The following is a 26,342-nucleotide window of genomic DNA, read 5'->3' as shown; positions in this document are numbered from 1 at the left end:
CAACCAAAGGAGGCAGTCTAACTGTAGTACTAATATAAAAGGTGTCTGGCTAGACAGTGATAGTTAAATCGTTCTGAATCGTGATTGGTCCATGGATTCTCATGGTGGAGATTCTTAGGCATCTGCTGGAGCAGTTCAGATTTGATCAAGTGGACATGAGTAAGCTCTTTGTTGCACATGAAGGCATGTTCCTTCTTTGCACAGAATGAAGGGATAACCTGCTGAGTTCATCATGCTGCAGCCTCACTTTCTTTCCAAAGTTGTTAGTAATATCCACACATCCCACTTTGCCTTATTAGTTGGAATCAGACCATCAAAGGAGGAATAAGGAAAGAGTTACCTCACTGAGGTATGGCCAAATTTTAGGAAATCAGTGGTCTAATTTTTTAGTTGAAAAGTTTTTAGAAGTTGCTACATAGTTCTAGAAAGTATATGAGTAAGATTCATTTTGAAGTAAATGTTTTAAGGGTTTTTAAAATTTTAAGCAATCATTTTGTTTCTTTTTAATACTTTTGGTCAGTTCCTACTGCAGACCTTGAACCTGTTGTGTTCAGAACTGAGACATGGGTAACAACACAAGGTAATAACACATGCTCCTCAGTACCTTCCCTTCTGATTGTCAGACTCATTCCATCAACATCGTAGCTCCAGGTTCTTTTACTTCATAAGGGCTACATCATCCTCTGTTGTCACTCCATGAAATTCTTCATCCTAAAAGTTTTGAGGACTCTGACTCTTAAGACAAGTTATTCCTTGTTTTTAAGAGAGCCAAGCATAAACCTAACTCAGGTCATCTGTGGTACAAATAACCATCCGAAATTGTTCTCTCACCTCATGTGCTTTTTAACCATGTTTTGTTAAGCTGGGTTTAAAAAGCAGTTCTTTTGATGCTAATGACTGTTATGGTATCAGGAAGTTTCTTTTTGCATCTGAAGTTCTACTTTTTTTTTTTTTTTGACTCTCTAATATCTGTCCTTTGATAAACATTTGGTTAATTATATGACCTTATCTTAGTAAACTGTCACAGAGTTTGTATCTGACTATGGCTGCTCCATAATATTTCCTCAGTCCCCTTTTGTTCAATAGAAGAGAAATATGAACACTATTTCACTTCTTGAATTAATAACTTAATTCTGTATGGCTCATTCTCAATGAGCTTGCATTTATAAAAGAATATATACTATTAAGGGCAAAAGTTTCAAATTAAAAGTTTGATAAGGCAAATTTACTAATGTAAGTTTAGAAAACCTGGAGTCATTTGTCATGCTATCTTTAACTTCTAAACTATGCAACTCTGTAGTAACCAAAGGTTTTCTTTCTTCAGCTCCTAAAACATCAAAACGGACCCGTCGTCCACATCCCAAACATAAAACTACACCGACTTCTGAAGCACCTCAAACAAAACTGGGTAATTGTGGGTTTCTGGTTAAAGGAGTGAGTCTTAGCAGCTATTGGGAGTCTGGGTTTGATGCCAATGGTAGAGGTGATAGCCCATGTGAGCCCAGTATTGGTGAAGGCACAAGATGATCTACGCTGATCCGACCATTGACTTAGTGAAGGAAAACATTGTTTGGGGAGACATCTGTGGCAACTGGATTCCTTGTGCTTTGTGCATAAAGATCTTCTATTTTAATATGTATTTATTTACTCTTATTTCATTCCATACTTCTCTAGAAGACAAAATGTCTTAAATAGAATCAATCATTTTTATTTCAAGAAATATTAAGTCCCTTTCATTTCCCCCCAAGAGCTACATCAACAGCTGTGAGGATATCACAGATGTAGGTGGCTTTTTTTTACTTCTCAGTCTGTAGTATAGTCAAAGGTTTTGACTTTGACCATGGCAATGTGTCTGTGCCAATCAAGATTTTTTTTTTTTGCATCAATGAGCTTAGGGAGAAAGAAATTTGTGAAGGACAGGAATGAGGGGTTAGGAAGAAGGTGGGAAATCTTAGAATTGAGCAGAGGCAAAAAGAAAACAGGTATTGAGGCCTACCAGGGAGCACAGGCCTCCTGGAACAAGGGAAGTACTGCTTCTAAGTGGTAATGATAGTGCTGAGTTTGGAAGGGTCCATAAGAACAGTTGAAGAAAGTTCTTGAAGTTCTCAGAAGTTTGGATCTGAACCTAGAAGCAGTAGTGGTCTTTCCTGCAACCTCTTCCACATATATAGGGTACCACATTTTTGTGTGTAGAGCAGATAGCTGCTCTCCTGGGCACCACACACAGAGTGGTTGTCGCTTATCCTAATTAGTTCAATGCCTTTGTATCATGTGAGGTCTCGGCCTATTTCTACTTACAAGTTTTCAGCAAGATGAACATGGTTCACTTCGCTTTGTTCTTTTCTGTGCCTCCTTTCAAACGAGAATATTGTGTTGACTTTGAGATGCTTACCAGATTGTGTAGGCTATCACTGACTATTTCCTAAAAGAATGTTTACCTGGTTATAGGGTGACCAAATCTTTAAGTATTTAATTTCAGAAAAAAATTTAATTGCTATACATGTATTGAAGCAATGTTATACTGGTTAGATTTAATTTGCTGACCACAAGTATTTATTTCATTGCTTTTCATTAGTTCCTACTACAGATCTTGAACCTGGCCCTCTTAGAACTAAAGCTCCAGAAATCGTGGGTAATGACAATGTGTGTCCTTCAAATAGTGCTTTTCCTGCTCATTGTCATACCATTGTAGCCACAGTTGCTACCGCATCTTAAAACCATTTTAACAACTTCTCTTGTCTTCCATTGCAGTCTTCATCTTGAAATTATGCTAAGCTCTACCTCAAGTCATCTGTTAAACTTAAGAAAACCGTGACTATGCTAATTTCAGGACATCAAATTGCCATGTAACTTGTTCATTGTTGTCTCACGTGATCGTGTGTATGTGCCGAAACAGCATTGACTACTTGAAGCTTTGTCTCAAACATAAATTTCCATCTAACCCTTATTTGCAATGCTTATCCTTCATCGATTGCAGAAATACCATGTTCTTTCATCATATTACTTTTTATCGTATTAGGATCTGTGTGACTATATTGATGGATCTATTGTTTAAAAAAAACGGTGTTTTAGTTAATGGTCAAAATTTTAAATCTGCCTAAGTCTTGAAAGTTTAAATGATAGGCTTTCATGATAGAGTAGGATGATTCTTTCTTCTTTGCTAAGAGGGTTTAAGTGTTTCTTAACTTTTCTTGAATCAAGGACTACTTTGAAACATTGATGAGCACACTGCTTTATGTATTGATCCTCATGCTTTCAAATAACTAAGCTCATTATACCCATGATTATTTAAATAATAGGCAATTGTCTCAACTCGCGCAGAAGTGCGAGTAGATTGATAAATGCTTTTTCCAGTAGAGTTAGAAAAGTATAAATATATACAAATGTGTACAGAAGTTTGTCGAGCAGAATTTTGCATGTTACAATAATCAGATAAACATCCAGTAGAACTTCTTGTTGATCAGTGATATTTCACAAAGTACAACGCTGTGTCTGTCTTAGGAGATGAACGGGTATTTGCCACAGTGTGGTCAAGTCTTCAGAGTAAATCTTTCTTTTCTGTCAGTCCTAAAGTTTAAAAATTGACTTTTGCAGTTAGTCTTCAAGTGAATTTTTAATATCTCTTTGGTTTATTTTATTGTTTTGACCAGTTCTTCCTACAGTCCTTGAACCCGTCACTCTTAGAACGGAAGCTCCAGAAACAACATTAGGTAATGATATTCTGCGTTCCTCAACAATTTTTTCCTGCACATCATCAACCCATTCTATCGTGGTAATCACTCTGTCACCAGCTTTATAAAACTTGTCATCTTCTGCTGTCCTTCAACTGTAATTTTTTCCCTCTTAAGGGCATTGAAAACTCTTAAAAGAAGTTATCTATTGTTTTTAAAAGCTATGCATGAACCTGGGAATATCTGTCAACCATGTAATCTTGAACTTGTATCATGTACTTTTGTCTAAACAGGGCTCAAATTTAAAGCTGAGTTTCAAAGTCAGTAATGTCTGTCTTCTCTTGACCAACCAAATCATAACAATTCTGATGATATCATCGATTCTTTGGAAAAGTTCTATTTCTTGGTGTGAACCTACAACCTACCTAGAGCATGGCTAGAGTCCTTACTTGTTTTGTTTTTTTATAATTTTTATTTTGTTATATTAGTCACTATACAGTACAACCCCAATTTTTGATGCAATGTTCCATGATTCATTATTTGCATATAACAATCAGTGCACCATGCAATACGTGCCCTCCTTACTACCCATCACCGGCCTATCCCAATCCCCCACCCCCTCCCCTCTGAAGCCCTCAGTTTGTTTCCCAGAGTCCACAGTCTCTCATGGTTCATTCCCCCTTCTGTTTACCCCCCTTCATTCTTCCCTTCCTTCTCCTACCGATCTTCTTGCTATTTCTTATGTTCCATAAATGAGTAAAACCATATGATAATTGTCTTTCTTTGCCTGTTTTTGAAGCTAGAGATTTATGAGATTGCTCACTCCTTGACTTCTTTTGTGTGTGAGTTTTATCTCTCAAGAATCTTCAGTGATTAAAAAAATAGTTAACAAAATAGAAAATATTTCAATCTTGAAATACATATGCCTTGAACTTCAAGGCAATATGATGTATTTTAAAAAATCTAGAGCCTTATTTCCAAAACCGCCTTCACTGGAGTAATCCGAAGTTTCACCCTTTTAGCTCCTAAAACAGCACAACGAACCCGTCGTCCACGTCCCAGACCTAAAACCACATCAAGCCCTGAGGCACCTCAGACTAAAGAGGGTAAATATGTTATTCTATGGTTTGATGGGTGAACCCTAGCAGTCTGTCCCCATGGGTCTCAAGGAAATGCCTCTGATGGGAAGTAAGAGTCTTCATGTTCCCTAAAAGTCAAAGCATGAGGTATGGTTAGCAACTAATTCTTGAGGGAAATTTTTAGTCTGTTTAAAAATGTGTTTATAGCAAGATTGTCATAGTCACTCATAGTTATTTATTGCTGTATCTGCATTTAGACACATCTATTTATTATGGTCATGATTACATAAGTATAGATATTTCTTTCAGCTTTCAAAAACTACAAGTTACTTTCATACGTATTTTCCTATATATTGCCTAAACAGAATTTCCAAAACAAGCTTTCATCTTGGCTAGACTTAGAAAATCAAACGCCCAGAAAAACCTCATGTTGACCACACTAACCGACATAGCAGAATTTAAAAGTTGTGACTACCTTCTACAATGAATGGTTCCTAGCTAGTGTGACCAAATCCTCAAAAAGAAACGCTTCCTGTCAGTTCAAAAGTTTAAAAAAAATGTTTTTCATTTGAAACTAATATTTTGAAAAAGAAAAATTAAGATTTTCTATGTGTTTAAACTTTCTCATGTTCATGTTGTTGCTTTTGGTTAGTTCCTGCTATGAACTTTGAACCTGTTATTCATAGTTCTGAGGCTCCAGAAACAACATTAGGTAATGATTTTTGTGACCTCATTATATGCTTTTTTATTCATTAAAAATCTACTCCATCATTGTCATGGCCAGAGTTGCTCCTGCTTCCTTAGACTGCTGATGTTCTGTTTCATACTTCATCTCAAGGGTAGTCAAGATTCTTAATTCAAGTGCTACCTATTGTTTTTAACAGATGTCCCTGAACTCAGGTGAGGAAATCTATCTGCCATGAAACCCCCTTTAAAATTTCATTATCTGGTCCAAGGAACTGTCTGAAGCCCAAATTACAACCCATCTCTTTGGTATTTAGAGCTATAAAATGATGATAATTAAGTACCATGAAATTTTTCTGAGCAACTTACTTTCTATAGGATTTTTGAGACACTCTCATTCTCTTCCTATTTTAAAAGATGATTTCTCCCTGTTAAATTTTCCAAAAAAATTGCTTCATTGGAAGTGCCAAAAAATTGCTTCATTAGAAGTGCCAATCCTAGTAAATTTAAGTTACGGCTTTCCTCACCATGGATGAATTTGGTTATTCTTTACCTTCTAGTTTAGTATTGGTTCCTAATCTTCACTAAGTAGGAATCTCTGAGTATCTAATTATATTAATATCTATTCCTATTCCTTTAATTAATTGTTATTTGGTTTTCAAAACACCCTCAGTAATGCTAAAAGCAAATTAGATTAGTAAAGTGAAAATTTTCATGCTTAAGTAATAAACGCAAGAAAATCTAATGTTTTAGAAAACATAGGTCTATGTACAGTGCTTTTGAGGTTTCTAGACCTACAAACACAATAGCAACCAAAGATTTTCTTCCTTTAGTTTCTAAAACATGGGGGAAAAGATCCATTCTCCTCCCAAACTTTAAACTTTCCAAAGTTTTACAGTTGAAACCAAGAAAGTCAATGATTTCTAGTTTGAGTCTTTCTAGCTTTTTGCAGTTGAATCTCAGTAGTGACAATGATGTGGCTTGTTAACTTTCACTTCCCACCTCTATGCTATCTAAGAGAGAGCAGACACAAGTAGTGGTCAGCATCTTCACAACTGAATGTTGACCAGAAGGTTCATGGTTGGGGGAGATCTAGGGTAGCCAAAATCATCATGTACCCTGCATAAGGATTGTCTCCAACAAAAGATGCATCTTATTCAATTCTCTTACCATTCCATTCCACTTATCTTTTTAAAAATTAGCAATACTTCTTTGGCTTAGTAAACAAAAATTTCCTTGCCTTCCATGTTCCCAGCACCATATTAACAGTTGAGTAGAGTCGGGTGAGGTGAGGAACAGAAGTAGAGATCAAAAGTAAGAACACGTTTTACTTCTTGAAAAGACTACGAAATACTTGTGAGGAAACCCTGTTTTCAAGGGGTTTTTGTTGTTGTTTTAGATATAAGGCAATTTGCTTGCTTGTTTAATTGGTAAAAATATAGAGAGAAAATATTTAAACAAGTCAAAGATCTATGTGGACTCACAGATAACAGTTGGGCTTTGAAATAACTTCAGTTTTTGTATTAGTAGTGGAAGGGTAGGAATAGCAAACATAAAATGAAAACTCAATACCTGTTGAGGTTACTGAAGTGGGAGGTCAAACTAGAACACAGAACAAAGCACTCCTAGATGGTACTAAACATTTCGGTAATGATAATATCATAAAGTCAGCCGTAGGAAGCTCTTAAAAAGCCCTTGTGGGAATTCAGATTCAGGTACAATAGTCAGTGAGAACCTGTTTTTTTGTTTGTTTGTTTTTGTTTTTTCCAAATTTTTCCTGTAAGGATGTCAGATGGTAAATATTTTATACTTTGTAGGCCATTCAGTCTCTCTCACAACTACTTGATTCGAATGTAGTATCTCAGTGGAAGGAAACCAAAACCTATACATAAATGATTGATATGTAAATATGCTTTGAATCATCTTAGTTTGTGGGTGTGGTTGTGTTCCAATAAAGCATTAATTAGATTTTATACCATTTCACATGTCATAAAATATTACTCTTAATTTTTTTTTCCATCATTGAAAAATACAAAAGCCATTCTTAGCTCACAAGTCAGGCAAAGGGCTGGATTGGGAGGACCATAGTTTGCCAATCGCTGCTTTAAATAATGTATACTCTGCATGGCTCTCCATAACCCTTTAATTTTGAAGATCTATGCATTTCAGTTCATTGCTGCCTTTATCTAAAATCTGTGAAATATCCATAATTACTTTGACAACTTAGATGCTCTTCTTTCAGCTCCCACAGAACTGCTTATTTTGAAACCAGTGACATCACCAAGCCTAGAAATGACACAGAGTCAACCTGGTAACTGGACTCTTTTATCTGTCTGGGTACACTGTGAGCTTCAGGGGACGTGTTCCAAGTGTTGATTTCCAAATATAAAAAAGCTAATAATACACATTTAATAACTTAATATAGTGTACATGCTCTTTCCATGATTGCATATTGGTGTTAACTTAGTAATTTATTCATAGTAATTGCTATTCAACTGATAAACATACTTATCTTCATTTCATTGTGTTTATTCTGTATCACATAGAGAATAACCAAGTATGTGATTAAGTAGTTAATAAAACCACTTAGAAGAACTGATTTTATTCTTCCTATTTTTCACTAAAGATTACAAACTTTCTTTTTAGTAATAAGTTAAATTTGTGCTCTGCTATGTGAAAAGAATGCTAGTTCAGTTGCGATCATCAAGGAAAGAGAAAGTGTGCACTTCAGTAAAGATAACAAAATCACCCTAAACAGTATTGCCCTTCAAAATTGAAAACAAATATTTTAAGTTAGCAATGTGGTTGCTACCCCGGACATATATTTTGAAACATAAGATCTTACTTTTTTTCTAGCATAGGATTATAATTTCTTTTCATCTCCTTTGCGTATCTTGTAATTAGTGAAATGGCATTTTGGTGCTCACGATGGTACCAGGTATGACTGTTAATAGTTACCTACAACACTTAGAAAACTGTGACTTCAATTCAGTTATTGGAGCTTCCCTTGGTGTTGTTAATAACGTTGTTATTATCATAACAGCCAACATTGAGCATCTATAGGTGCAAGACACTTTTCTAAATACTTAGTTTGTATGCATTCATTCAATGCTGGCAACAGCCCATCCTTGATCAATTGTATCATTTTGTGTCCTTTGCCAGTTTCTGAAGTCCTGGAATCTGTTACATTAAGCACTGAGTCATCAAAGGAAGCTCTAGGTAAAAATGTTTTCCAATGAGAAGTCAGATATATGTGCTTTTCCATCTCATTGCAGAAGTTGTCTTTGGATGTCCTCACGCTTTGTGACATTTCATAGCTCCTCACATCTTGTCTGTGCTCATCCAGTGAATCTTAAGAGTCAAATGTTTCACACAGCACATTGTGCTGATGCCTGTTGTAATGCTATGCAAGTTTCACAATTTCCTTAGCTCCCTTTCACTCTGAATTTAAGATTTACTTTTCTAATATTCTGATCATTCTTTAAATATGAATTTGCACATCCTATTTTTCATGTTTATATTGTTTTTAGGATTCATCCCTATGCTTTTCAAGGACTCACTCTGTCTTTTTCTTACTAGAATCCTTAACCAAAATCTGTAAGGAAGTGACATTACCTGCTTTGCTCCCTGTAGAAATTGCTGAAGACACTGCCAGTTGTGGTGTGTGTGCACGTGCCCACACTGAACACTGCCTTGATTGTCTGCCTTCATCTCCGCCCTCTTAAACTGTAACCATCTTCCTAATCTACCTAAATGTTATGAATTCTCATGTATGTATCCACTTAAGATAACTAACCTCTGTTTTCAAATTAAATACCATGTTCTATGACCATGTGTTACGCTCTACCCACCACTAACCGGCCATTCCCTGTTTATTCCATAGCACCAACTGTAACAGATTATCTGTATCCTTCTGCCAAAGCACCACCCAGTCCAGAGGAACCAAAGACTGAAGGTGGTAAAGGTTTTCATGCTTTGATTCATTTATTCAACAAATTTTTAATTAGCGTCTGTCATGTCCATGGAACATGAAAGTTCAAGCTGTGGTACTTGTTCTGTAACTGAATTCATTTGAAGAGGAGTAGCTTCCAAAATCCTCGGAGTCTTCCAACTACAGTGATAATTGATCTCTGAATACAGAAATTCTGGTTTCTCTATGGTATCAAAATATTGAGACATAATAGCATTTGACTGCCAGTTAATGACAATTAAAACATTAATATTAGTTGGAGAATTAGTATGACAGAATAGGATTTCCCCCTCGGTTCTCTCTCTTTTCTTCTCTCAATCCATTGTCCTGTCTGTAAAAATATGATGCACATTCCTGAGAGAATGAGGTGTGTTGATATTCAAGAAGGAAATAACTTGACTATAGCTTAGCGTCTTAAAGTTTTCTAAAATTGTTCTCCTTTGTTTTGATACAGTTGTGGAATCTATTACAAATGTGTCTGAACCACCCGAGACCACGCTAGGTAATGACACACCTCAGCAGCTTTTGTCCTCATCGCCACCATCACCTGAGAACCTCAGGTTCTCTTTCATTGTGAATTCATGTCGCAACATCATTCTTCATCGCAGCAGTTAATTTTCTTTCTAGGGCTTCTATTCATAACCATTGTCCAAAAAGTCTCTTCTGTTTTGTATCTAGATGTTGGTCTCCTTCTCTACTTAAGTCAGTGAAACTGTCAAACCTAAAGCATCTTTTTCCTAACATTGAACATTCTCCCAGCTTGCATTGTGTTGAATATTTCAGTTTTCTTTTTGTATGGTGATCCATTTTATACTTTCTGCCCTAGCCACGTACTTTCCATTTACACTCGTTCCATCACATTCATTTACATGTTTGATTTTTTTTTTTTTTGCTCTAATTTTAAGTGAAATCCAATGCTTCTTCACTGGCTCATGCTTTAACATTTTTTATTACTTTGGTTTTCCCTTTAAGGTTACTACTAAATATATCTTTCTAGGATTGTTGAGGAAGTATTAGTTTGAAGTGAGGATTTAAAAAGTAAGGATATCGCTTAATTTGAAAGTATTTTGGAACCTGGCATCTCAGCATTTTTTAAACTAAATGCATTATGAAGAAGTAGGAATACTATTTTGCTGCAGAGTTGCAATTTTCTTTTCTTTTTTTTTTTGTTTGTTTGTTTGTTACCATCCTTTCTGTCATCTATCTGTACTCAAAGTTTGTGAAGCGCTATCGTAACCCCAGGTACTTTCCTTCAATTACCATAGAGACATCTCCTCTGCCTTCCCAAACTATAGTCCTACCCAGCCCAGATGAGCCTTCGACCGAGCCGGGTAAATATTATTTTGTATTTCATGTAGAAGGTGAGTGTTTGCAGAATTTGTAAGAATGGAAAGACAGTATGCGCACCATAGACATCAGAATGCCTAAGTTAGCCACTCTGCTCACATTCTTTGATGGGCGATCCTACTTTTCTGATGCCCATTTCTCCTATCCATAAGCTGTAGCCATTCACATGACAGTGTTGTGAATATTCTTCGGGATATGACGGAGAAACTGTTCTCAGCTACTCTGCAAGTGTCTCAAACGGGACGTAGTAATGTTTCTGGGGAAGAACATTTATATTCCATTTTTAAATATAAATGCATATCCTAATTTTAAATACTTTATCATCTTGACTAGAACTTTTACAAATTCTATGGTCATGTACAAAATATTTTAAGGTAACTAATTTGTGTTTGAGATTAACAGAAACCTCCAGAAACAGATTACACTATGAAAAACACATAAAGGGGTATAACTGGCCAATCACCTTATCATTACTCAGGTCCTTTACTTCTTTCTACTCCTCTTCCTGCAGCAGTTTGTCCATTTCACAGCATGTAAATAAGAGCAACTGAGTCAAACCAGCTAGTTGGCAAGTCGTAAAGGCTCACTTGATGGTGCAATTTGAAATATAGGAAGACAGATCACCAACATGAATAACTAAACGTGCTGCTTCTTACAAGGAAAAATCCTCTCAATATTTATAGGCTTTCTTGGACTGATAGTTTATCGAAAATAAGCCCAAACTTGTGTTTTGATTATCGTTAAACTATTTCACATGGGTCTATTTCCAAAGAAGATATGAATATTAATTTTATACATTGTCCTCTAAAATACGTTATTAAGTTTTGCCTATTAAACAGTTTAATTTTTACTGAAATTTCACACTAACTGCATTAACCGAATCTGTGCCAGTTATCTCTTACTTTTCCAAAGTTTCTTAAATAGCTGTATTACTGGATATCACTGAAATGTTTAATTGGGAGTACTCTTGGTGATACCTACCTCATACCCTGGGAGAAGTAAATAGCCTGTCAGGAACCTCAGCAAGCAAGGAAGTTGAGAGTGAGAAAAATCACAAGATTGAAAGAAACTCTACAGTCAGAATTTCAGGATTGGAAGGGCCCGTAAGAGTCCTGTTACTTTGGATGCAACACATGAGGCTATAGATTGAGTGATTAGTAAAGGGAGCTCTGAATCTTCCAGCTCCTGAACCGTACAGTCTCCTGCGTATCTTGGCGTTCATTTCTCTACAGGCAATTCCACTAAAGATTCCACTGAAGCCACTGTATGCAGACTCTTTAGAAACGTCTAGTATCTCAAAACTCTAATTTTCAGCAAGCTTTCCTTAAGGTGCCAGAAACTTGGTGACCTTGAAAACCATTTTGTTTCTCCTAAGCTGTATATACCAAACACACTTGAGACCGTGCAAATGAGGTGTTTCCACAAGCTGCAACCTCACATTTAATTGTTCCTTTCCTCCAGCAGGATATACTTCGAATTTTCTTGGTAAAGATACAATTGATTTTTTACAGTGAATGTCCTAGAACTGCTTTAGGAGTTGCCCAAGAAAGGAATAACTTTCTGAGGAATGAGAAATTTCTTTCAATTTCTGTTCAGTTTTTCTTCCCCAGTATGACCAATGAAAACTGTGTTTTGTTTCATAAGATTTTTCCATTAGCACTGCTATTAAAACGTGTTTATTTTCTAGGTATATTCAGAATGTAACATGCTAACTTTGTTTTTAGAAGAAATTGTATTTATCTGCACTTAAAATATTATACTGGCATATTCTGGTAAAATGGTGTAAACTTGTAATAAGGATGAATTCTTGTTATTATGAAATTTATTTTCAACACTTTTAAAAGGTATTTGAAGTAGATATTTCAGAAATTCCAACAGTTTCATTTGCCAGCTGAATATCTTGGACATGATTTAATGTACTTTCTGTTTTTGTTTTCCGTTATAATAATAGAAGAAATTTATATTCCTATATTTTGTGGTTCTGTGGGAGCTTTACTTGCATTAATTGCTGTGTATTTAGGCCTTCATCTTTGAGATCCTGGAAGCTTAGATACTGTGATTCTTGAAGCGCTCAAGAGCTCCAAACCCTCCAAACCTATATTCTTTCTTTTAGCTCCCAAGCAGACACCACGTGCTCCTCCCAAACCAAAAACATCTCCACGTCCAAGAATTCCACAAACACAGCCAGGTAAATACATATTTTATATTCTGGCCTGAAGAGTGTGATATTAGTGGAATTATTCTATTAAATCATAGCGAGTTGAGTTTTTAACTCTGGTAAAGCGAGTCTTCCTTTGAAACCTAAAAGTCTTTACATTTACTTTTGAACTTCAGTAAGAAGTATGTTATTGGAATAACTTACTCCAGAAAGCTTCCCTATGGTTACACATTTGAAGAGGGAGCTGGAGAAGAATGGAATTTCTTAAGAGTAGACTGCCTACCCCCATTGCCTCTCTGAGCTTGGGCACACCTGTCCCTTCCAGTCCTTAAATGTGCCTCCTCCTACCAATCACCTACTTTTTTTTTAACTTCAGTAGATTTTATTTAATAGTATGTCATGAAGATTTGTTTTATATGTACGTATATTCTCTCCCATAACATAATGTTATATAATATTGCTTTGGTGGTTTTGCTGTAAAATTTTGGTAAGGACCCAAACAAGAGTCATTATAAACTATTTTGCATTCTTTTCAAGAGGCTTTTCTTATTGGAATGACTAAATCAAACCCTAACTTCTCAACCAAGATCTTGTCCAATTTCTCCAACTGCCTCGGAGGATCTCTGTTGGGGGCTACCATAAACTTGATACGCCTCAAAGAAACTTCATCATCTTTTCCTCCTTTCAATTTCTCATTTGCATCGCTGGCAGGTTCTTAGTATTTTACATCTACTTTTTGCTCTTTTTCCTCATCCAGCCTCTGCAGTCCATCCGTTAATAAGTATGATGCATTCAGTTCTTCCGAACATTTCTAGCATTGGTGCCTATGCCAAGCATGTACTTGGTTGTGCCTTCTCTGTTGTCATTAATCTCTTATCTCTTTTCTTTAATTTCAAATTATATCACCCCTCAATGCTTAAGCAATTAACTAATTCGTTTCATCAGGTAGTCACTCAACAAATATTTATTGCATGCTGACTATGTGCCAGACATTGGGGATGTGAGACAAAATTGTATCTTTCCATGGTCAAGGAATTTACAGCCTAGGCCTATCACATAAATTTAAATATAGCATTTATACCTGGTATGCTTCCAAAAAGTATGAGGGTACACCTCCCCAATTTGCTAAAAAAGGAAACTTCACTACCACTTGGAGTCTAGGGAAAGGAAAATGTTAGCAGCATCAAAATTATGCTCGATCAATAGTCAGTAGTCGTTCTGAATTCCTACCACTAATACTTTAATCATATCTCGGTATTCCTACCAAAGAAAAAACTATAGATTTGGGCATAGTCTTTAATATCTGATTCTGAGAGAAACTTTGCTTATTGTTTTTTTCTTTAAAGGAAAATTCCTTAAAAGACGGTTCTATGTTCCACATCTAGCTAATGATTTTAAATTTGCTTTAATGTATTTTTAAATGTGTTTTATTTAATTACTAAAGCTTTGCTATGAAAATAATATGGGTATGATACATAGTGTATAAAGACACCAAGGCAAAAATCCCCTGAAAGAATAAGAAAGTTAAAATAACAATAAATACACTTGAAACATTAATCCATAAAAAATACATTAAAAACAATGATTAGAGAATAAGTAGTGATTAATGAATAGAACAGGAATAAAAAAGCAAAGCAGGTGGATTAAATTGATAGAAAATTAAAATCTGATTTTAAAAACTCAACAGATAAAATCGCATGAGAAGAAGCTCTCTGTTTTTTATTTGAATATAAGCCATAGGACAAAAGTAACAGAGAAGGAGAAATTGAGAGAAGTAAGAAAGCATGAAAACTTGATGAATGTTGGAAGATAAGAAATGAAAAGTAAGAAGTGGTGAGAATTAAGACATTGGGTGTATAAACTCCTGGTTAGTAAAAATTTTTAAAGTAAAGGAGATATGAGGTAACAAGACATTCATCATTTTCTTTTTCAGCTATATATTCTGTACTTATAAAAATATTTATTGTCAATTAGGAGTTACACTAATTTCCCATTATTATAGTATATTCTAAATTTCAAATTTGTTTAATTTTGATTTATACCATTAGTTAACCTTGCTTCACAACTTATGTAACTTCAGAATGGATAGATTCATGTGCTCAAGGCATTCCACTCTCTAACCCTGAACTTTTGGAGTGTCTGCCAGCCTCTAACAAGAGAGTCTCGTGATTCTGTCCCAACTGAGGCACCTCTCAGCCCCTTAGCATCTCCCGTGGGAAGTAGCTGCAACACAGATACTTTTGGCTTCGTCAGTGCTACTTAATGCAAGAGAAAGATTTAGAAAATTGATCATGAAAAAGAAAATGCATTCTAATTATTCCTCTTAAAAGTGTGTGAAATTCCCTTGCCCAAGGGAATGATCTTACTGAATAGATCCTAGCAATATAGGAGGTTTTTACAGTTCTTTAAGGATGTTTTGTACATGAACTAAATCTTTCAAAGATAAATATTCAAATCCTGCCTAGTACTCTCTCCCTTACCTTGGTTAGCTCTTGTAAATTTCAGAAGGCCATTTGGGTGGGAGAATGTCCCGTGCGTACATACGATACCAAATGCAAATTATTATTGTTAGACGTTAGGGGGGTCCCTGACAGTCGTGTGTACACCCTCAAGTGAACACAGCGTGTCCATCCACTACTTTTTTCAGAATGAAATTGTAATTGGGCATACCACCTTTCTTCCTATTTATGCTTAGATGGCAAGATTTGAATCTATATTTGGCATTTAAGGGCAAAGTGGAATAAAAAGTTTAGAATAAATCATCAAGAATATTTTGTCATTGAATAAAGACTTGATTGTTAGATTCCTGTGTTCATAGGTAATAGTCAACAACCCATTAATTTTATACCCAGAAATCTTATAACCACCAAAACTGTGTGTGCTTTTGGCTTATGTGGGGTCAAACATGAGAATCAGAATATACTCCGATGTCAAATTTGTAAAATTTGTAAAAATCAATGTCAAATTTATAAAAATTATCTAGAAGTGGAAAAATTTTATTACAGTCATATAAGTTTCACAACATTTTGACATTGCACATTTAATTCTCACAAACACCCTTTGGGTTAGGACAGGTTTATTATTTCCACCTAAAAAATAAGAAACAAGTTAAAATGTGACCTCAGTGCTGGCATCTAGAAAGCCCGTTTTGGACCTAGCGCTCCTGTCTGGACCTCAGCGTTCAGTTCAAGTCTCATCTCTGGTAGTTAATTACTGTGTAACCTCAGGCAGACAGTCACTAACCCAAGCCATTAAAGTGAAGCTCATAATTCCTTCCTTCCATCGTTATGGGAAGAATCAAAGAGCATAATCCTTTTAAAACCACTTCGGGAATTGTAAAATGAGCTATAAATAATTTAGACCTTTTTTTCTGGTATCTGTTACATTAACAACATATTACTCCAAAGGAATAGTTGTGGGAAGACCATTTTAGTTTGTGAACATGCTCATTTATGGATTTATGTGGGACCTAAGAATTGCAGGGGGTCTAGAATAAGAGCCTACCCACTCCAGTCCCTCCTGCTTCCCTTTCTGCTGTTGCCTGAGCTAACTTGAAGCTTGTCCTATCCATGCTTCATTGCCTTCTACTCTGAATTCACTAAATTCATCTTCACAGAAAGACATGAGGCTGGGTTTGAGGATTTAAGCAAACATCCAGAAAGGAAGAATACTTCTCCATTAATTTAATTGTTATCTCTTCTGAAAAGAAGATTTCGAAAAAATTACCCATCCTACCCTTATGCTTAGTCATATTTTGTGGTTTCTCAGACATCATTTTTCTAAAAGTATCTGGAATTCTAACTGATAAATGTTTAGAGCTTAAGGTTTATTTTTCTATCTAATTCCCATTTCAATACTTTTTTTTTTCTAACCCATGGTCAGACTTACACTTTGTCGTATCTTCCGTGTTTAGCAGGACTGGGAGATGCTGGAAGAAAATGACTCACCATCTGAGTTCTCTCTTTCAGCTCGCAAGGTGTCCCAGCATGTTACTTCAAAGCCAAAAGCATCACCAACTCCAGAAGTATCATATACTCTGCCTGGTAAATGATTCATTTCATGTTTAAGCCAAATGCATTCTCCTATCACACTCTCCTGCAATGACACCTGAGAGCTGATAGATGTGAGGGCGATATTTCACTCATGTTCCGACACCATGTTGAATCATCCATGGTCTGATCATCTCAGAGGTTTTGTAGGTTATCTAGTTGCTCATATAGTAAGCTATCGATTCAATCAAAAGGTAGCGAATTATGCCAAGGGTAGACCTTTCCTTTAGAACTAAAAAATCTCATATTTTCTGACTTATAAAAAAAATAAACCTACCATTGCTAACTATACTATATTCAAATGGTTCACCAAGAAAGATAAAATCAAGAATCTGAGGGTTATTTTCCCACAAAAAAAGAAGAAATGTTTTACAAATAGAGAAAATGATGTTTATCCATTATCCTTGGTTCAGTAATGTTATACTACCCAGCATTGAGGGTGTTTCTCTGTCAAATCCTACTTTACAAAGCAGTTCATGGAACAACAGCTTAGGCTTAGAAATAAGAAATTTTACATACACAAAGGATTTCTTTAGCTACAAATCTGTCTCTTGCCTATCATCTGAGAAGGCCTTTTGTCCGTTTATGGGGGGAATAATTTTATATTTGTGGGAGCAGTTGGTGTGGGAACCGCAAGGACCCAGACATTTCCTGAGTCTTGCCACCAATGCTCTAGATGCTCACGTGACCTTAGGAAACCACTGTAAGAGGAACAAACAAAGCTAATTTTTAACTAGAGTATCTGGAAAATGCTATAATTTTTTCTTTCTTTTAAATGTTCCAATTATTATAGATTTCTAGATGCTCCTAGAAGCCTATGGAACATTCCCGGAACCAAAGGATTTCTAAGCTATAGCGTGAAATGATGACATTTTGGAAGCAAGCCTGAATTCCCTTGCCATAAATGTTTTCCAGATTTGTAAGCAAGGGGTATTACTGCTGCTGTGGGATAATCTGGTTTGTTGCAGGTGGCAGTAGGCCAGAGAGGCTCCTTAGCTCTGAAGTCTAGAATGTCAATTTGCTCACTAAACACAACACCCAGTATTATAAACACCAACAAGAAAAGAAGTTGATCTTCCCACTTGCAAAAAATTTCTCATTTTCAGTTTCAGGAAAAAAATGTCCCAGAAATTGAGTCATTAATGATAACAACAGTAGGTTTGAGTGATTTTGTGTGCTTTTCCTTTTTGTTAGAGAAAGTAATACCGTTGGTCCTAATGTGACTTAATCTCCTTACACCACATCTAATACTAAAACTATAACTAATAGTTAAATATTCCTCCTTTTTAAATATCTAATATTTGCCTTAATTCCACCTTATTTTTTGACAGGAACTCGAACCTTAAGTTTGAGCACTGAAACAACAGCACAAACTACCCCCTGCAGCCTCCGTGGGGCTTATTCCGTTGGCTCTCCAGTTGCACACGTTCAGTTAGAATTGCGTCTCTGAACCTGGTGCTGATCCCACCATTTATTCATCAGGCGCTCCCCTGTTGCCACAGGGATGTGGTGCCTACGGGAATAATCTTCAGTTTTCTCACCAGTGTTCGAACAGAGTAGGTTCTCTAGTGTTCAGTTTCCGGGTCATATCTAGGCACAGGTTTGCATCCTAATGAACCTAAGACCTGGTTTACCAGATCCTATAGGTTGTATCTCAGAAAGCAGAGGGGGATTTACACATATGTTTAATATGCTCTGGTATCCTAGAGAAATAGACGCTCTGCAAAAGTCTAAAAATGTGTTGAAATCAAGACAGAGTTATGTTTCATCACAAGGTTTATCTCAACATTTATTCTGAGAGAGAACAACAGTAACAAACTTGAATCTTTCGATCTACATCAAGTCAGTCAGTCTGAGACTGACCACACAGCTCTTCCGTTCCATAGATTCCTAGATATAGCACATATCTAATCCACTTAGGCTTTAAAAAAATTATCTTCCAGCCACTCAGTTAAATTCTCTCTCTACCCTTTAGTGAGGAATCTAGACAAATTGAGCCCACACGCCATGTCCAGAACCGACACAGAACCGGCTTTTCTTCAGATCTGCCTCTGAGGAATGATGCCAGATTCAGAGCAAAGGACTTGCCCTGGTACCTGGCTCAACAGAGCCGTGCTTTCTTTGTAGATGTATTTCTAAACAAAGATCCATCTTGGCTTTGTGGTGACTCTTCTAGCCTATAAGTATCTGGATAGACCTCAGTCATTGGAAGTGAACCAGAAAGAAAATCTAGATTTTGGCAAGTTATGCAATCCTCGCAAATGTTCTGTGTGACTACTGTCTTTGGTAAATTCCAATTGGCAGGCACACGTAAGCATTTTTGCAGTTAGGAAATGAGGGAAGAATGCTGAAATGCCTTTGGAAATAGAATCACTAGGATGTAGGCAATGACTGTTGCTATGGAGAGGAGGATGACACTGTTGCTTCTAGCTTAGGCAAGTGGTAGATGATAATGCCACTAACTAAGGCAGGGAACACAGAGGGGGGCATAAGCACTTGTGTTTGTGCATGCTGAGTTTGGAGTGCCAGTAGGACTTCCAAGTGGGAATGTCTAACAGGTGGTCAACATGTATTTCAGGATTTCTAAACCGAAAATATGGGATATAGATTTGGAAGTCACCTGTCTACATCTAGCAGGTTATTAAATCTTGTGTGTGAATGACAACATCCAAAAGAAAGTATAGACTGAGAAAAATGAAAGGTTAGAGATCAAAGACTTAGGGGACACAGTTACATTTAGGAAATGGATAGGAGATGAGGAGCCAGCAGAAGTTGCTCCCAGAAATGTGGGAGAGTACCAGGAAGGAGGGCCTCTGGAGGTAAGGCGGGGAAATGTGGTCAACAATGACAGGTAGAGAGGGATCAGAGGAGCTGCTGAACTTGACAGTGAAGATCCAGAGACCCATATCCAAAACCCGTGGGCCCATGCTTCAAAATCCAGCAGTTTTACAAATTTTAGAAAGGTAAAACAGAACATATACCAAATATATTAATATGCCTGCAGTAAGAAGTATAAATAGTTGTACCACACCAGATGAATAATATCTGTAATTAGCCTTAGGTCAGGTCCAGTCAGGTTTTGCTGCCTAACTAGTGAAGAAAAAACCAAGTATTCTGAGTATTTGGACTTGAGAGCTATGGATAAAGCATTGCAGACCCACCGTTGCAGGAGGTCAGTGAAGAGGAAGCCAGACCACAGCGGATAAAGATACAATTGAGAGACCAGAAGCAAAGACAGATAAAGTTTTTTGATTATAGGAATGAGAGCAAGGGAAGGATGGTTTGAAAGCAAAGCCATATTGAGGAAATGATTATTATTTTTAGGATGTTGGAGCATTTGAACTGTATTATAGGTGAAGAGGGAGGAAATCACGGATAAATGGAAATACGGACTAATGGAGAAACATAAGATAATAGAAATAATGAAAGTAAAAGGCTCCAGAAGAGAGAGTGGCCGAACGGCACAGGTAAAGCTTGGAAAGTGGCCTACAAACAGGTGGGAGACATGCTTCCTCCTAGACTGGACCTAAAGGTACAAGGTCAGAATAAAGGAAAAGAGAATTCAGAGATGGAAATGGTGTATAGTCCGTGTGTATTATTTTTCCAAGAAAATCAGTCTCTTTGTAGCTTATTGAGGGAGTAAACCTCATTGAAAACTTCATATTCCACCATCTTTATCAGAAAATAACAGATTAAGTTCTCTCATATACTCTAGCAAAACATTCATGTTCATTCATTTACATTTGTCCATTTTAGCCATTTCCACTCATAATTGTCTTAGTTGAATTTTTCTTTGGATTGGTGCACTTTATTCAAAAAGACAGTAATATAATTGGTTAATATAAATCACAAGTTGGCTAATATAATTGAGTCTAAAATTATAATACTGGTATTGTATATTAACTACATATATTTATTATAAAAATATTCTTATAAGGAAATCAAAACTGCCTTCTCATATAAATTGTCATTATTAATACACGAAGTTTCTCCCCACATGGAAGATTTAGATTTTAGGAATCATGCTTTTGTTCAGTTTAATATATGGAGGAATGCCACACAGGGAAAAAGAAAAAAAAAAGTTTCATTTCTTGGAGCTGCCGTTGAGCAAGTAAGAGAATGATTCATATCCTTTTCCTGTGAATATTTCTATTCCTTTCCACTGATTTCACCTGCTTTAGAAAGTCTGCAGTGACAGTTTATTAAATCATCACTTCATGGTTAAAAAGTGCCAATTGCAGCAGCAGGAATCTGCATCACCCTGGCCTACATTCCACAGTAAACGAAAGCAGGCAGCGAGTAATGTATTTACAGTACGGTGGATTTATTGGTAGTACATTTTGTCTCCGCTCTCCTTAATGCCAGCTCCTGTCTGTGTAGTTGGGAACTGTAGCCTTTTAGGGTGTTTGGAAACTACAGGCCTCTTTGCATGGCATGATCTCCACACAGCCAGATGAAAGCCTTTCGCCCTCCACATAAACATTTAGTTTGATTTACAACTGGAAATTTCTCATATTTTACCCTTCGAATCCCCAAAAACACTATGTAGCAAAGGGCAAATGTTCACTATCGTGGTACATTTTCTCTAAATTTTGTGGACCACTGATCTTTTTTGAAGTTTTTTTTCCTTAAAAAAATTCAAATTTTCAAGTTCCTGGGGATGTTACCTTTTAGCTCATAAAAGTTCTAATTGAGCCAAGATCCTACTCACTGTATGAGTTTCCACAACTACATTGGGACTTAGAAGCCTAGACTAAGAGCACACGTGATATGCAACGTTAATTACGATCTCGAAAAGCAGTACAAAGAGAGTGTCAGTTCTGTGTAAACTCTACACTGATAGGGGAAGTGGTGCTTGGTCACCTCACGGTGCAAAAGCTTTCCTTGTCTTTTTCTGAGGTAGAATTCTAGCCTGAATCCTAATTTTTTCCCCAGCATCGTTTAAGGTGCAAGAAAATTACAATGTCTACCAAAGGGATTACCAGGTCTTCTTTGTGGTAGGAAAACCTTTCAGCAAGACAGTAGGACTGAGAAGGACCTTGCTCTTGGAAGGAGACTTTGTCACAGAAATCTGGTGCTCATAATAGGCCAATTACCTTGGTGTTTTCCTCAGTGAAAAATAAGGTGTCAGATTCACAGCCTATTGTTTTATTTTGCCAGAATAAACTCTAAAAATGTACTGGGTATCAGGGACTGACTATAAGTAGGTCTCTTTTAGCTGACATTTTTGTCCCTAGTTGTCATACTCTCATCTGTCAGGAGACCCTGAAACCTTATATACCGGAAGCCACATCACTAAGAATGACAAAATGGCAGCATTTATCTAGCATTTATGAGTAATAAGCACTCATAAATTTTACATGGGGATAGCTTCTAATGATGGGTAGATTCCTCTTGCTCCATTTTCTCCCCAGAAGAACTACAAGTGCCTTTTAGACTAAAACTTTGTTCTCCTCTTAGATATTCAAGAATTTGACTTTCTTGTTGTCTCCCTTAATTTATAGGCCATTTATGCCTACATTGTCTGGGATAACATATTTTCTGTTGCTCTCAATGGACTTTTAGCATGAATATCAAATGGCAGCTATAACCACCTCAGGCAAAAACTTTCTGGTTTTCCTTTTTTTTTTTAAGATTTTATTTTTAAGTAACCTCTACACCCAATATGGGGCTTGAACCTATAACCCTGAGATCAAGAGTTGCATGTTCTACTGACTTGAGTCACCTTCTTGTGTTTAATGGCATTAGTTATTTCCTCCTTTTCCCCCCTCAAGGGAGGCTTCATAAAGAACTGTGACCAATTTTGTTTAACTGCCACCAGAGCCTTCCTTACACAGTGACTTTTTCCATTTTGAAGAAAGCAGTCATCTTCTTGGCTTTACTCTTAAGCCATTGTGAAAATACCTTTGCTTTATTCATGTTTTTCAGGATATTTTATCTGTGGGTTAGGTTTCACTCCAAATGTGGCATTTAGAGTACAGTGTTTTATAATCTTTTTTCTTTCAGTTCCAAGAGATGTGCTCCTTCCCCCTAAACCAGACCCTGAAATCTCTCAGAGCGAACCTGGTAAATAAATAATTTTATTTTCCCAGCTAGGAAGTGTGTTTTTCAAAAAATGTTCTTGAGATAAATACATTTTTTTAATCATTGTGGTATAGAAGTTTGGAGAAAATTATGGATATAGAATGTGTATTTCCGTTTTGTGAAGATTTAATCTTATAATCTGCTTGAATTTTTTTCTCTGGTTAAAATGAAGGAATAGTATATAATTAGTTTTCCCTGGAAGTGTGTCCATCAAAAAGGAGATCATGCTAAAATTATAAGACATGCTTATTAACTGAGCCAACCATTTTTACCTTTTTTCAAAATGTAAATAGAACTACATTCCAACTGTGGTTGTACTTTAAGTCAAAACTGTGCGTGCCTACTCAAAAATTTTCGTCAAAGTCACAGTGAATGAGATCTTTGGTTTTTGCTAAACTAAGTTTCCTAAGTGGCATCTAATATGTAGAATTTTCTCATTTTTATTATGATTCTTCGAGAATGTTAGAATGCTCAAATAGAAGCATATAGAAACACAGAAGTGATGTTTACTTCGCCAGGTAGTAATTTTCATAAATACATGTCCTTGATTTGCTTTTGGCCTAGTTCTGCAGCCTGTTACCTTTAGAATTGACCCACCAGAGACAACAATAGGTAATGGTTTTGTCCTCCCTACCAGCTCTGATTGTTTTATTGCTACAGTCCGATTTCAGGTCTCTCTCAACTTATCATATTGAAACATCATCTCTTCTCAATCCACCTCATCATCTCATTCTCATTACTCTTACTTTTTTCCAAAATAGAAAAGCAATGGCTCCACTGTTGTAAAGGCTTTGCTCTGAAGACCAACTTAAGACAACTCCTTACTGAGTTCATCTGCACCTACCTCATGTATCTCCGTGTTCAGAGTGACTCCACGTGCTCATGCCCATCTAGTTAACAGTCTCTGCATGTTTGGTGGTTCTCAGCTGTAGTGTTACAACACGCTAGCATGTGACAAGTTACGGAAGGTTCTGGCAAGTAATTATTATTGGTCAAGATACTGAACTTTGCCAATGGTTTATTTTTAAAATAAACTTGAGGAGACTCCAGATGACTACAATAATGAACATTTTCACTCACTTTCTAATCCTGTATGTTCTCTTGGATGGGGGAGAGAGAGAGACAGAGCTACAGCTGACAGAACTGTTTCTGACTCCCGTCGCATCTTAACCAGAGAGGGTCATGAAGTGCGTCAAGGCCTGAACGTAATTTCTTATCTGCCCTTGTGGGGGAAAAACAAAAGACAGTTGAGAACCATTATTCTTCTCTTCCACAGTCATTCTCCTAAAGGTTCTGTGGACAGCTACCTTTCTTCTTCATGAACCACATAATGCTTTCCCTTTTTTGTTTCAAATGAAGGAATCTCATGTAATATTATTCTGGTCTGATGGCAGGTTTTGCGTCTAAAGATTGACACTGCTGGTTCTTTTCTTTTGCAGCTCCTTTAGAGACACGAGGCAGCCCTTTTATACCCATGATTTCACCAAGTACTAGTGAAGAGGACCTGCAAACCACTCTGGGTAAATTTTGTTTTCGTATTTCAGTCCAATGACGACCTACCTTTCCGGGATTGCCCTTGAAGTTGCCATGTGTACATTGTGCTTATGGGATGTTTCCAAACAATAGAGGGTCTCTTTTTACCATTATAAAAAAACTATTCATTCTCTTGATTCTTTTACATTAACTATATATTTGTCCTTCTAACATTAATGCTGGTTTTCAATAGAAAAAATATCTTAAAACATCTTGACAAAATTTTAACTGTTCTAAAAAGAGGAATGTTCCCAAAGTGTATCAGTGCTATACTTTTTGGTTGCTTTTTTTCCATATTTGAAACTGCCTTGGGGAAGAAAAATTTCGTCTCGAATTTATTGAGTATCTTATGGGTGCTAAGTGAAATGCTAAGCAATGGGAGTTCCAAAAAAGAAACTGTTTCAAGGGTGAGTCCTTACTCTGGAGAGCTCAGCATCTAATATGAAGAAACAGGGTTAGTGATACTAGTGCTTCCTCAGTGCCACCCAGTGTGCTATGTGTGATGTTTTCATTTAAACCACACAACAATTGCAAGGTAGGTTCTGTTACCTGCCCCATTTGATAGATTATAAAATTGAGGCATAGAGAGATTTAAATATCAGGCCAAGTCACACAACTAATGTCAAAGCTGGATTGGAACCCACGTACTCAGTCACCAGAGCTCCTGGGGTGCACCCCAGTGTTGTACAAATGAGTGGGATAGGGAAATGAGCAACATGCTAAACAAGCAAACTACTGGGTGCATCAGGGGAGGCTTCATGGAGGAGGTGACATTTCCCCTGGATTTTTGAGTTGGAGTGAGAGTTGAAGTTAAAGATGTGAAAGGTTCTTTCAGGTTAAAGACAGATGGGAGAGAGGCAATCCAGAGAACGGTGGTCAGGCTGAGCTGCTGAGCATGTGACTCACCTGGAAAAACGAGGATGTTTAGATGCATCAGGAAGGTTAGTGGGGATAAGTGGGCCACGCTTTCAAGGAGTTCAGTACCAACACATTCACAGCATGGGAAACCCCAGTTTGACCCTTGATTGAAAATGAATCAGAAAACAAGCATTCCCAGCTTGTGTTTGTTGGTTCGTGTGCCATACATTCCACATGGCTGTGTGGCCTTATTTTCCTCCCTTCATCCCTTTTCAAATAAATCTTCCCTTTGTGTGTGTCTACTGAGATGCAGTTCCTGATAAGATTTCTAAATGAAATCCTTTTTAAAGGAAAAAATTTAAAACTGAGCTAATACACCGTAATTTCCAAATATTCACTATTCTAGCCACGGCCCGTAGAGTGAACATCACCCATGACAGCAAAGTCAAAAGTACTTTTCAAGAGCCACTACTTAGATATGCTAACTAACTAACTTGTACTCCCTATTTTTTTTTTTATTGTACCTTGGTCTATTGAAGCAAGAGCCATACCTGCCAACGGTCACAAGCATGTCTGTTATGAGCAGAATCCAGATTATAAAGCAGGGCAGGAAAAAAAGATGACAGTGTATTCTACGCCCCAAGTGTTTTCTTGGATACAGGGTGTGGTAAAGTGGCACAGTAATTAGCTATGTCTAGGTGATGCTCTGATGACTTCGAGATAATATGGGAGTAGTAGTGCCACACTTAGTTTTTTCATTTTACCAGAAGAAATGTGTCTGTGTCAATAAACTTTAACTCTCACATGACATAAATAGAATATTTATTCTTATACAGTGTAAATGTGCCTGATTTCATACGATGTATTTCTTTTCCAACTCAAATAATTTGTGGAGTTTATGGAATAGAT

General features: G+C 36.7%; 1 protein-coding gene across 18 annotated transcripts in view; it reads left to right on the top strand.

Moving 5' to 3' along the window:
- LOC103673262 (ABI family member 3 binding protein) overlaps nt 1–26,342 on the top strand; it is a 231,995-nt gene that overhangs the window by 150,288 nt on the left and 55,365 nt on the right. For 10 of the 18 annotated variants that reach the window (XM_008702020.2, XM_008702019.2, XM_008702021.2 and 7 more), the window contains 16 exons: nt 521–580; nt 1,325–1,408; nt 2,576–2,632; nt 3,651–3,710; nt 4,694–4,777; nt 5,403–5,462; nt 7,677–7,745; nt 8,597–8,653; nt 9,318–9,389; nt 9,859–9,906; nt 10,670–10,735; nt 12,865–12,939; nt 16,878–16,952; nt 22,965–23,024; nt 23,607–23,654; nt 24,482–24,562. In XM_008702020.2, coding sequence (XP_008700242.1) covers nt 521–580; nt 1,325–1,408; nt 2,576–2,632; nt 3,651–3,710; nt 4,694–4,777; nt 5,403–5,462; nt 7,677–7,745; nt 8,597–8,653; nt 9,318–9,389; nt 9,859–9,906; nt 10,670–10,735; nt 12,865–12,939; nt 16,878–16,952; nt 22,965–23,024; nt 23,607–23,654; nt 24,482–24,562 — 1,056 coding nt within the window. The remainder of the gene's footprint in view (nt 1–520; nt 581–1,324; nt 1,409–2,575; nt 2,633–3,650; nt 3,711–4,693; nt 4,778–5,402; nt 5,463–7,676; nt 7,746–8,596; nt 8,654–9,317; nt 9,390–9,858; nt 9,907–10,669; nt 10,736–12,864; nt 12,940–16,877; nt 16,953–22,964; nt 23,025–23,606; nt 23,655–24,481; nt 24,563–26,342) is intronic. The other 8 variants (XM_040621158.1, XM_040621171.1, XM_040621162.1 and 5 more) reach the window with 7 other exon arrangements.

Source organism: Ursus maritimus, unplaced genomic scaffold (assembly GCF_017311325.1).
Source record: "Ursus maritimus isolate PB19 unplaced genomic scaffold, ASM1731132v1 scaffold_4, whole genome shotgun sequence".
NCBI classification, from domain to species: Eukaryota; Metazoa; Chordata; class Mammalia; order Carnivora; family Ursidae; genus Ursus; species Ursus maritimus.
The sequence above is the reverse complement of the archived record's forward strand: the minus strand, read 5'-3'. Positions and strand labels throughout refer to the sequence as shown.